Genomic DNA, 12,182 nt, shown 5'->3' on the forward strand with positions numbered 1-12,182 from the left:
TTCAACAGCTTCGGGAAGGAACAGCAGTTCACAATAGATAGCGAAGCACTGGAAGTGATAAGTCTACTTAGGGCGGGTGGTAACCACAGATCCAGATCACGAAAGAGAAATAGCTAGGAGACTAAGATTGGGATGGAGCACGTTTGACAAGAATTTGCAAATTATGACTAGCAGCTTACTGGTATCGCTCAAGAGAAAAGTATGCAACTGTTGCATCTTACCTGTACTCACCTATGGGGCTGAAACGTGGAGGGTAACGAAAAGGGTTCTACTTAAGTTGAGAACAATGGGGAGGGCTACGGAATCAAAATTGATATGTATAGCATTAAATGATAGGAAGTGTGCAGAGTGAGTCAGAGCAATAACTCTTGTTAATGACATTCTAGTGGAAATCAAGAAGAAATGAGCATGGTCAGGGCATGAAGTGTGTAGAGAGGGCAACCGATGGTCGCTTAGGGTAACAAATTGGATTTCAAGGAAAGGAAAGTATAGCAGAGGCTGGCAGAAAGGTAGGCGGATGAGGTTAAGGAGTTTGCAGGGGCCATGTGGATGCAGCTAGTACAGGACTGGGTTAATTGAAGGAATATGGGAGAGGCCTTCGGCCTGCATTGGATATAGTCCATCTGCTGCTGATGATGATGACAGGGGCACGCGTTTATGAATTTGCATTATGTTTGGGACTTTCCTTTGCTTTCTCTTTCCTGCAAAACACTGTTGTTGCAGACCACATTTGAGGAGTCTGAGAAGGAGCAGCCTAGCGAGGAGACGGAGGAGAAGCCTGATCCCTTGGTCCAACTCGTGGTGGCATTTTCCAGGACGGCCACCACAGAGCACAGGTTCGTTCTGCTGTGCATTCGTTAGCAGCTGGGAGTGGCCCAGTGCATCCTTACCATGCTCAGAAATGGGCATGTTGCTGTTCTTTTCTCCTTGTGTGCATCTGAATGTGTGCTTTACTTGACCAAAGAAAGATGCTCCAGTGATTAACAAAAATGGCACGAACAGGAAGACACAAGACAAGATAAAAGGAAGCCACAGGACCAGCGCTGACTCGCATCTCAGCCTCAGCTTTTACTCCAAGGCCCAGACAAAAACAAATGTGACGAAAACGAAGCTTTTGCGTGAAACACCCCTGGGTTTATCTGTTAAACAAAAGTCTCTCAAAAAAGAAATCTCTTTGCTTGAAAGAGCAAGAGAAGTCTTGCTGACGCACTTAATGTCCTTTGAAATAAAATATGCTTCAACCAGTTCTCTCGTCAGCTTTTGTTTGTGCCAATACAAAATTCTAACCTGGTCAAATAGGGGAGTACACCTCTTCTTCTCCTTCTTCACTCTCTCACAGGAATGGCAATGGGAGACCAGAAAAGTTTGGTCCTTGTCACTTTCTAAGTGACTTCGGTGTTCCTGTAGCCTTTTGTTTATACACCGCCCTGTTTGTCCTATATAACAGGTTCCACAAGAGAGTGGAGACCTGTACACGACACCAGTCTTACAGCTGACAAAGGGGTCTTTGTGTTTAAACTCACATTCCTGCTTCTTTGATTCTCGTTCCCTTCGAATAGCCGGGCGAATCCTCTTCATCTTGAGCGGGGCGGTGAATGCAACATCAACACCATATCTCTTGCCAACATTCTTGAGGCCATGTGAAATCCTATGCACATACGATACTACCGACCCCGTCCTCTTCTTTTCACTCGTGCAGGGCAGGGATTATTGCCTGATCATTCTTTTAAGGCTCTCCAGTAAACGACAGATGGCCTCATTAATTACCGAATCTTGATAACCGGCCTTCAAATTGTTGTCAATTGCCGTTCAATTGCCCATGCATGGTAGCAAGATTTCTTCAACGCATTTAACATGCATGTGTTGATCATACCATTTTTCACTAACTTAGAATGCCCCGAATTGGAACTTAGCAAGAGCTTCACCGATCTCGGGTTGTATTCCCAACAAACATGATGCTCACTGAACTGAATCAATAAATCTAAAATCTGTAATCGATCGTCGACAGGTTCTTCAACAGTAAACTCCAGCCCAGATCCACACTCAGTAAAAACTTTAATAATGTTCCTCATTCGTTGATTGAATCCCTCACGGTCTGGGAACACTAAAAAGTCATCCACATACCTGAAGGTGGAATGATGGAGACCCCTCAAGTGCTCTTTCAGGTACATTAAGAAGATGTCACTCAGGACAAGTGCAACACTTGATCCAATGCAGACTCCGGCCTTTTGCATATACAGCTTGTCCTTCCAGCCTATGAAGGTAGACTGCAGGTAGAAACTCAAAATTTCGATGGAACTTTCAACACTTACACCCGAGGCGTCAATGTTATTGTTCTCAGTTATGCACATTTGAACACGCTTAAGCTGGCAGTCATGGGGGAGGCTGTAATATAAATCCTTGATGTCTATTGCTGAAGCCAGCAAACTTGCTTGGGTTATGCTCTTTGAGGAATCCAACAACCCCATAAGGCTACCCAACTCTGAAGCCCTTGTTGGATTCCTCAAAGAGCACAACCCAAGCAAGTGTGTTGGCTTCCTCTCCTTTCCTGTGGCTTCCTTTTATCTTGTCTTGTGTCTTCCTTTTCGTGCAGTTTTTTATTAACAATGAATGTTTATCAATTCGCCCAACAAAGTGTCTTGGTATGCTCCAGTGAACTGTCTTTTTCTGATACAGACCACATTATAAATTATAAATTACTCGTTGGCACCTTGCGTAAGTGTTTATACTTTGTTGCGCTTTGATTCCCGAAAAAGTCGCGTTTAAAATAACACTTTTTGCCCCCACACTTGATTCAGACTTGTGGTAGAAATAGTGAACAGTTGAAAAGGACCACGTGTCAGTGTGAAAGCAGGTGTTTGCTATCCTTTCAAGTAAAAGAAAAATTACTCTTTACTTTCGATAACAGTCAATGACAAACAGCACAGTTATTCACCACCTCTAGTATTATCTTTTTTGCTTTTTTCAGTGAATGGAAAAAAGTTTCTAAGCTATGCTGCATTAGTAATAGGAATCGCTAAGGAAAAAGAAAACCTTTTTGATTTAAAATTTAGCTTGTGTTTGTTCATTGGCTGCTGCCTGGTTCTCCTTTGCCAAAGAGCATTCACTCAAGCACTGAGGTACTATTTGGAATTGAAATTAAAGTGTTAAGAAAAGACATCGACACAAATAATCTCGTGTTTCTCTTGTTGCAGTGGTGTGATGCCAGAGGATCCCCTGTACATGCAGTACGCCTTCATATTCAGCCAGGTGCGTTGTTGCCATTCATCCGATCATTCAAGAATGGAAGTCACAAAGAACGCAATTACTCCCCTATCACCTTTGTCACGCAGAACTGCTCAAACATTGAAAATATACTGGCAGTGACCATGTTCTGATATCATCTCTCTAATGAGCAAAGCCTTTTCTTGCATGTTGAAATTCTTGAGCTATTTTAAAGCAAGTAAAGCTTCTAAACAAACTGTGACTTATGCATAAAAACATAGGGTGTTTCAGGGCTAGTTTTTTCATGTCTTCAAGCGCCTGTCTTTATGTTTTTGGCTGGGATTCCACCTTCAAAAAATACTCATCAGCATTGTCCATCTTGTTTATTTCAGAATACACATAGTATTTGCAGCAAATAAATTGAAATTGTGGACAAGTGTGCACCTTACTGAAAGATCCAGTATAAATTGTATGCAGGATTCTAGTATATACAGCTAAACTTGGTTTTAATGAGGTAGTAAAATGTCTGAAATTTTTCTTTACTGCTAGGTTTTCGTTATATCTAACTCTCATGTTAAGACTCCACTGCAGAACTGAAGCCAGACTAAGAATTGAATGTTGGAAGTGCTTACTGTAAATCACAATTTGACTCAAAGTTATACAAGCAGCGAAACATTCCGCGATTCGGGTGCGGTGTGACTACAGCATCAGCCTCTGCCTCTGCCGCGGTTGCACAAGGCATCTATGTGAGTGGCAGAAGGAGCGTGCACGGTTGCGCCGCCGCTGGGCAAGGAGGCACCTTCGTTGTCATGCGTTTTTCCTATTGCCCACCACCATTGCCACAGGACTCTTGCCTTGCGTCGCCGGCACTCTTTATGATTCCTGCTACCCACGCACACTGTGTGGCAGTGATGGGCGCCTAATGCTCGCCCCGTGTTTGTTTTTCTTTGCTGATTTATGCATAAACTACTGTAGTGCCACGTTCCAGAAGCAAAAGTGGCAAAGACTGCTGTGCTTGCCGCATAGTTGCACTGTTGGTGCTGAAACATGCTGCAAGTATCAACTGCGGTTGCTCGTTAGGATCGTTCCTGTCATGTCAGCTCAGGTTATATCATCATGAAACTTAATGGGTTTCGCCATATTTCCAGTAATTCAGCACTAGCTAATCTTTAGTCGGCGCCGCGAGTTCGTTATGTCAAGCAGCTCAACCGTCGCATCATGTTCATTGCATGTAGTTTTCAGATACATGCAAATCAGTGTGGGTGGCATTAGGAAATGGAAAAACAAAGAATTCTCTAAATTGTGGTTCAGTACATAGAGGTTTAACTGTACTGGTTTTTTTGCTCCATCATTATCATCAGCAGCAGCCTGACTATACCCACTGCAGGGCGAAGGCCACTCCCATATTTCTCCACTTAACCCGGTTCTGTGCTAGCTGCATCCACTTGACCCCTGCGAACTTCTTAACCTCATCCGCCCACCTAACTTTCTGCCCCCCCCCCCCCCCCCCCCTGCTACGCCTTCCTTCCCTTGGAATCCAGTTTGTTACCCTAAGCGACCATTAATTATCCTCTTTTCGGACATGTCCTGCCCATGCCCGTTTCTTCTTCTTAATTTTCACTAGAATGTCGGTAACTTGAGTTATTTCTCTGACCCACTCTGCACGCTTCCTATCTCTTAATGTTGCCCCTACCATTTTTCGTTCCATAGCCCACTGAGTTCTTCTCAACTTAAGTAGAACCCTTTTGGTTAGCCTCCACGTTTCAGCTCCACCTGCATGAAAACAGGTGGAGCTGTCATATTGAAGGGAACAAAATGTAGCGCACCAAGACAATGACAGAGAAAGAAGACACACACAGCGCTAACTTGCAACTAATGTTCAAGGAAGAAAGCATGGTTTTATACCACCGCATATCACATGCGTCAAAGAACATGCGCTAGCAATTCATGTCACTCAGATACGCAATCTCCTTTGGCAACAACGCGACAGAAGGGTTACTAATACAATCATCTTTCAAAAGAGTAATTCATTCAGCTTCAACTATTTCACGCGTTAACCGGTTTTTGTGCACTTTTAAAACCATACTTTTTTTTGAGGAGAGGAATACAATTGCAAACACGGCAATGAGCCGACAAACCTTTACCACACCTGTTACTGACATCCCGGCCATGCTCACGAAGCCTATCATTGAGGCATCTGCCCGTTTGACCAATATATTGCTTGCCACAGGATAGGGGTATTTGATAGACTACATTTTGGATGCAATTAACAAATTTTTCTTCTTGGCTTCTGACGAAGATTTAGTGCATAGCTGACTCAACTTATTCGGAGCTGAAAAAGCCACTCTAACTCCCGATCGCTGCGCAACTTTTTTCAGATTATGGGACAGCCTATGAATGTAAGGGATGACGGCAATTTTTTCTTTCTTACACGGGGCCTGTTGACTGACATCCGCTTTTTTCTGGCATACTTTCTTCAAAGCGCCTTCGGCCACGGACACAAGAAGATGGGAAGGGTACCCGGCACATTCTAGACGCTTACACTGTTGTGAAAAACTGTCATGCATGAGGTGCGGGCAAGATTTCTTCAGAGAAATAACAAATGAAAGGCGAGCAATGGAACGTTTCACAAGTTTAGAGTGCGATGAATTGAAAGGTAACAATGGTTTTTCGCCACGAGGTTTAAACATCCAGCACGTCCGATCATGATGAAGTATGAAGTTAATATCTAGGAATTGAATACCACCTGTTTCAGGTAATTCAAATGTTAATTTTAGAGGTTTGAAATGGTTACGAAACAGCGTGAGGACATTAAAAGCGTCATCCATGAAGGAACCGTCATTTCTGTTAAGTACAATGAGGTAGTCGTCAACGTATCTAAAAATCCTAATAACATTGGTATCAGTTACTGTATCAGCAAAAGACCTGTCCAGCCAGGCTAAAAATAAATCGCTTAGGATGGGGGCTATGCACGACCCAATGCAGATGCCTTGTTTCTGAAAGTATGGTTTTCCATCCAAAATTATGAAATTCGAAGTCAGGTAAAATCGTAATAGTTCTAAAAATTCATTCACTGATAAACCACAAGCATTTTGAAAGGCAATCGGCCCATACTGATCAATGCTATCTTCAATACAGGATAGGAGAGCGTCATGCGGAATGGAATAGTACAAGTCTTTTACATCGACAGAAAAAGCAAAAACGCCTTGACCTGCATGTGAATTAACAAAATCTAACACCTGCTCAGAGTTACGGACTAGGAAGGGATCTTGAACAGAAAGCACTTTTAGTTTTTCTTGTAACCACAGGGCCACAGATTTTTGCCATGTGCCATTCTCAGATACAATAGCACGGAACGGTACATCAGTTTTATGGGTCTTTGCACTGAAGAAAACCTGAAGGAACTCCTTTTTACAATCTGTAATCTTTTTGAGCACAGACCCAAGGTCCAATTTCTTGCATAGTTTCTTTGCTTCAGCTTTAAGTTTTGACATATTGCAAGAAGGTGATAGACTGCACAAAGAAACATAAAGAAAAATTTGTTAATTGCATCCAAAATGTAGTCTATCAAATACCCCTATCCTGTGGCAAGCAATATATTGGTCAAACGGGCAGATGCCTCAATGATAGGCTTCGTGAGCATGGCCGGGATGTCAGTAACAGGTGTGGTAAAGGTTTGTCGGCTCATTGCCGTGTTTGCAATTGTATTCCTCTCTTCAAAAAAAGTATGGTTTTAAAAGTGCACAAAAACCGGTTAACGCGTGAAATAGTTGAAGCTGAATGGATTACTCTTTTGAAAGATGATTGTATTAGTAACCCTTCTATCGCATTGTTGCGAAAGGAGATTGCGTATCTGAGTGACATGACTTGCTAGCGCATGTTCTTTGGCGCATGTGATACCCGATGGTATAAAACCATGCTTTCTTCCTTGAATAAACATTAGTTGGAAGTTAGCGCTGTGTGTGTCTTCTTTCTCTGTCCTTGTCTTGGTGCGCTACATTTTGTTCCCTTCGATCATGTACCAACAAGCCCAAGTATCTACCCTTCTGTCATATTGCTTCTACATACAAGTAAACTGTCATTGATTCAGCCTTGAAGGAACCGAATGGCCCATGAAAAGTGTAACCGAAAGATAGAATTAACAAATGGACCTGAAAAGCGTCACAGTAATTGTATCTGATAGAATACCTGCACAGTAGTTTTCAGCATTCGAGAAAAAATTGAAGAGCATGTTTTTTTTTCATTTTTGCTTTGTGCACACTGTTTGGAAGGTTCACAAAGTGACCTTATGAGAATGCTTCGCTGCACACTTCATGTTGTTAAGCATTGCATTGAAACACGCAGTGGATTTGAAAATATTCGATGTATTTGGTAATTTTTGGCTATTTGGAAAATTTTGAATATCAGTTTTTCAAGTACTAATCGTATAACAAAGGTATGCGAAATTTCTAATATTTGCTCACCCCTCATTAAAATGTATTTTTTAATGCACCAAACTCAATCTTCTTGGTTGGACATGGATGGTCTTAGTTGCTTACGTGTCATAAAGTTCAATGCAAACATACACATCACGTGTATCATATGGTCTACTGTACTGTGTGATGTTTCTTGGGAATGTTGTCTGTTATGAGACATTATGAAGAGTCACGGCAATGGCAGTTTGATCAATTATGGCAAGTGAATTAGGCATGGCTGGTTGCCACTCCGCCCTGCAGCTTTCTCAAAAAAAGCCATCACCTGTTGTAGAACTCCGTTTTTGATCAGGTCATCATTTAATTGCGTCAGAAATGCTCTGATTAATGTCAATTTAATATTGTATGGCAATCAGTCAGAGAAAAAGTATGTGGCATGATGTTTTTTCACCTTATCTCAACTTGCTCCTCATGGATAGGATGAATTAACTTGATTGCACCCTCTAGATAGGAAGCACGAATGCATTGTGCAGTTTGTAAAAGAAACATGAGGAACATTGATGCTAGGCATGGGGCTTTTCTCTGAGTTTTTTTTTTTCCTTCCACAGAGTTGTGGTGGTGCTGAGGAGGAGGAAGAGGAGGAGGAGGGTGACGAAGACTCTGGGCCCTCCATACATGTGAGGGAGAGCCATCTCTTTATCACTTCTTTGTGTCATGCCACTTGTAGCATGCCAAGTTATCTGCTTATCTCCTCATCTAGGTTCTCTTTTTGTACATCAGTTGCTACCTAGGGGCACATGTGGGGCACATGTGTGGGCACAGAGTAATTCTTAAGTATCCATTGTTTTTTGCTGCGCACCCTTTCGAGACATATAAATAGGTGCTGAAGGACGTGTGTTTGGAGTAGTAGCGAAAATTGAGGAATCACAGAAGAATTTAACCCAGTTTGGCTGATGTGCCGCACCTTCAGAAAAATGCTCCCCAATGCAAGATGACGGTGCTAACATGTTTTGAGAATTTGACACTTTGGCCATGTCCTTGGCATGCTATCTGTTTAGCATGCTTGCATTTATTCACTGTGGTATCTAGGTCAAACTGCATTTGTTTGGCTCCTATCTAAATTTTATTATTTTTTTAGTGAGAGTTGGTTGCAAATGTCACAAGCTGGCTGCATGAAACATAATATATGAAATAGTAGCCAGCTTCCCTGCATCTAGCATGGGTGCTGCACAGACTCAATGAGCCTCATTTTCAGTGAGAAATTTTTGCATTTCCTCACAACACTTTTGCAGTTCTTGTGGTACCGCTGTGTACAGGCCGGCCTATTTATGCAGTCTAGCTGCAATTTTTTACGTTCTAAGTTTCTCAAAGACCGCGCTGTTCTTTCTTCAGACTGACATTTTGGTGGGTGCTTGTTTAGACAAACGTGCATTGTTGGTTGGCCTGATTTTCAGTAATGCCTTTTCCTTTTCTCCCTGCCTCTTCAGGTTCTTCTAGTAAGTTCCTGCCAATTACTTTTGTTTTGTGTTGTGTTGCATGTAGGGCCTCTGTTGGGCCCTTTTTTTGCCTATTATTTGCCACAACAGCTGGAGGTAAAGAGTGAAGTTGTACAGAATTTCATCATACTAGATAAGTGGTAACTTGAAGGAACTGAATTTTGGCTGCAGAACAGACATGTAGCATTAGGAAGTACACTGTCAGTAAAGTACGTTTACTGCACTTTTGAAGTAGCCACGCGTAATGGTGCAGTTGAAGTTGGCTACAGCGCCTTAGTGGATGTGGAACTCGGCTGCCAAACCCAGGGAGAGGGGTTCCACTGTGTCGACCATCATTCAGTGAAGCCAGCATGCAAAAACATTTGTGTAAATGCACATTAAGGAACCCTGAGAGGCTGAAATCAGTTCGGAGCTTTAGTTCTCACAGCCCCAGCACAGCATAGTGGTGTTATTTAAAGCCCACATCACACATCATTCTAATGCAGTCGAACCCGGATATATCAAATTTTGGTTATATCGAACTCACGGAATATTCCCTTGAAAATCCCATGTAAAAGTACAGAAGAGCCGCGTCATATATCGAACTCAATTTCACTGGTCGTTCAATATATCGAACTCCGCACCACGCACTGAAAAGTGTGCCTTCCCCAATGACGATCGCATCACCCTTGGCCTTTTGCCGCGTGATGTTTTCAAGCCACGCGCGGAAGGAATGAGGGGACAGTTCGGCGATGGCTGGCTGGTCTGGGCAGCGCTGCGCCCATTCTCCAAAGGCGCGCGCATCTGCAGTTATCGTTTTCCGCGCGCCAGCAAATGACGTTTGCAAGCCATGTGTGTGGGTGTGCCCATTCTTTTGCGGAACTATCTCTCTCCTTCAGCACGCGCTACGCATGCGCCAAGCCAGCTCAGCCCGTTTTCAGACGGACGTCGGATGCTTTCTCCAGCGTGTGTTGCGAACCCTCGGCGCGCGGCGGCTGACGTAGCTATGGCGCCTGGGAACGTTAAGAAGCGGCAGATTTTTTTTTTTTTGCGAGAGTCATTCATTCTTATCTTTGTGCTGTACACGCAGCGTAAGATATGGCGGCTGTGGACGTTAAGAAGTGGCAGATTCTTTTCTTTTTCTTTTTTTGCGGGAGTCGTTTATACTTGCATGTATGAATCAACGAAAGCATGCGGTCAGCTGCAATCATGACGCCCACCCCAAGCACGGCATGATAAATCGAACCAGGCTTGTGCAATGAAGCCATCATGGGCACTCTGCCAAGTTCGCTGCCAGCCAGCGCAGGAGCTATCAAAAGATAAACGTGCCGTGACGTTATCGCTGCGCAACATTTTTGCACGCTGCCAAGAAATGAGCTGTGGGTGAGACGACCGAAACGGAGTGGCGCGCGCCATCGACGTGCAAGCTATAACACTCGCGATTTCTGCCGTGGCGACACAAAAACCTTGTTTTGAGCTGCCACGGTGGCTCGAGCAGCGAGAGGGACGCAGTTCCAACAAGTTGGAAATTTTTCGCTCTGTCTGTGCTGCTCGTCTTTGAGATCGCTCAATCGCTTGCATGTGAGCGAGCTGGCCTTAACGCTTTTTTCCCCCAAATTCTCGGGTGCAAAAGAAGAGGGTGGTTTCATTAATCGAGTGGGTCAATTACGCGACAAATGCGGTATCGCATCGTAAGTGCGTCACAAGCCTATTTCTGTATATCGAATTATCGATATGTCGAACTATTTCGCGATCCCTTTCACGTTTGATATACCCGGGTTCGACTGTATAGCAGCTGGTAAAACACAAACACATTATTTGTTGGTATGTGAAATGTCCTTCCACATCTGTGAATAAACTGATTCATTTCTGCTTATGCGAAATGCTTGGGATTGCCTCAAGGAATGCCTTAAGGCATTTCTGCTGATATTTGTGGCTGCTGACAGAAACTTTTGGAGCACTTAAGTTCACCTTAAGTGCATGACTCAATAAAGCTAGAAGGGTCTCTCGGTCTATCCCTTTGTCAGACTTTGAGTAGCATGCACTTTGCCATTACATACTGATTTCAACCCAGTGGAACAAATGAGCCTTGGTGGCCTAGGGATCCCACTCACATCCCGACAGTCACAGTTTTGATTATATACCACTGCACAGCACAATTTTCTTTTTAAATGAAATTTAATGCTGAAACTGGACCAATCGGACTGATACCTAATAATGCTGTCGCATCAGAATAATTCCTCTGCTTACAGGCTGATCAGAATAAATTCTGTGAAATCAAAATTACTTCTTGCACTCATTCTTTTAATGATGGACTAAAGCTGAGAGGTTAAATGCGGCTTCTAACAATGTTACGTGCAATGAGGAATAATTTATTTATATGTAGCCTCGGCATCTGTCTGAGTGGTACTTTAGCATTGAACTTGGATGGGAGCGCAGAATTTTCAGACACTTAGGCTTAGTAAGTTTTCCGTTCGTGGCTAGAAGGCCAACTGCACTTGTCACACTAACTTACCTAACTAGTGTGTGCTTGTCTTGACTAACCTGCCACCTAACACTTGTCTCTTGCATGCCGCCAATGCTGGCTCCATAGCAAAAATTTCGGCGGCTGAAGGTAAGCAGAGGACTGCCCCCACATTGCACTCTTGGGATGACCTTATGCATGGTAGTTTAAAGTACTTTGTTTCAAATCTTGTAATCTCAGACTAACTGCTGCCTTTTTGCAACAAGGTTGTTTTTCAAACCTCGCTAATTTGAAGTCACTAGGACCGAAAAAATTATTTCAATGAGTTTTCAAATTTTTTGAGGCAAAAAATTTATTGTAAGGCCCCTCATTCTTCCATTCCATCCATCGATCATAACGGAAGTCAGCCGCGATGCCGGCTTCTAGCATCGTTCGCTCAAAATGGCGTTTGCTGCTGTCACGCGTTCCATTGATGTTGTGACAGTCGACGGTGCATTTCTGAATGTGATAAAATGACCATACTGAAAAACTAGGCCAAGTCGACTCTGCCTGCATTCGTGGCACTGCCAAGCCCCCACCCACCCACTACTGCGCGAGCTAACATCGAATGACAAACATACCCTGATG

At 43.3% G+C, this 12,182-nt stretch overlaps 1 protein-coding gene across 1 annotated transcript in view; it reads left to right on the plus strand.

The window, feature by feature from the left end:
- RyR (Ryanodine receptor) overlaps nucleotides 1-12,182 on the plus strand; it is a 1,181,579-nt gene that overhangs the window by 936,364 nt on the left and 233,033 nt on the right. Inside the window, exons 89-92 of the mRNA XM_084584752.1 lie at nucleotides 724-836; nucleotides 3,195-3,249; nucleotides 8,225-8,293; nucleotides 11,685-11,705. Of these exons, the coding sequence (XP_084440878.1) occupies nucleotides 724-836; nucleotides 3,195-3,249; nucleotides 8,225-8,293; nucleotides 11,685-11,705 (258 nt within the window). The remainder of the gene's footprint in view (nucleotides 1-723; nucleotides 837-3,194; nucleotides 3,250-8,224; nucleotides 8,294-11,684; nucleotides 11,706-12,182) is intronic.

Source organism: Amblyomma maculatum, chromosome 11 (genome assembly GCF_055883805.1).
Source record: "Amblyomma maculatum isolate TAMU_Amacu chromosome 11, ASM5588380v1, whole genome shotgun sequence".
NCBI lineage: Eukaryota > Metazoa > Arthropoda > Arachnida > Ixodida > Ixodidae > Amblyomma > Amblyomma maculatum.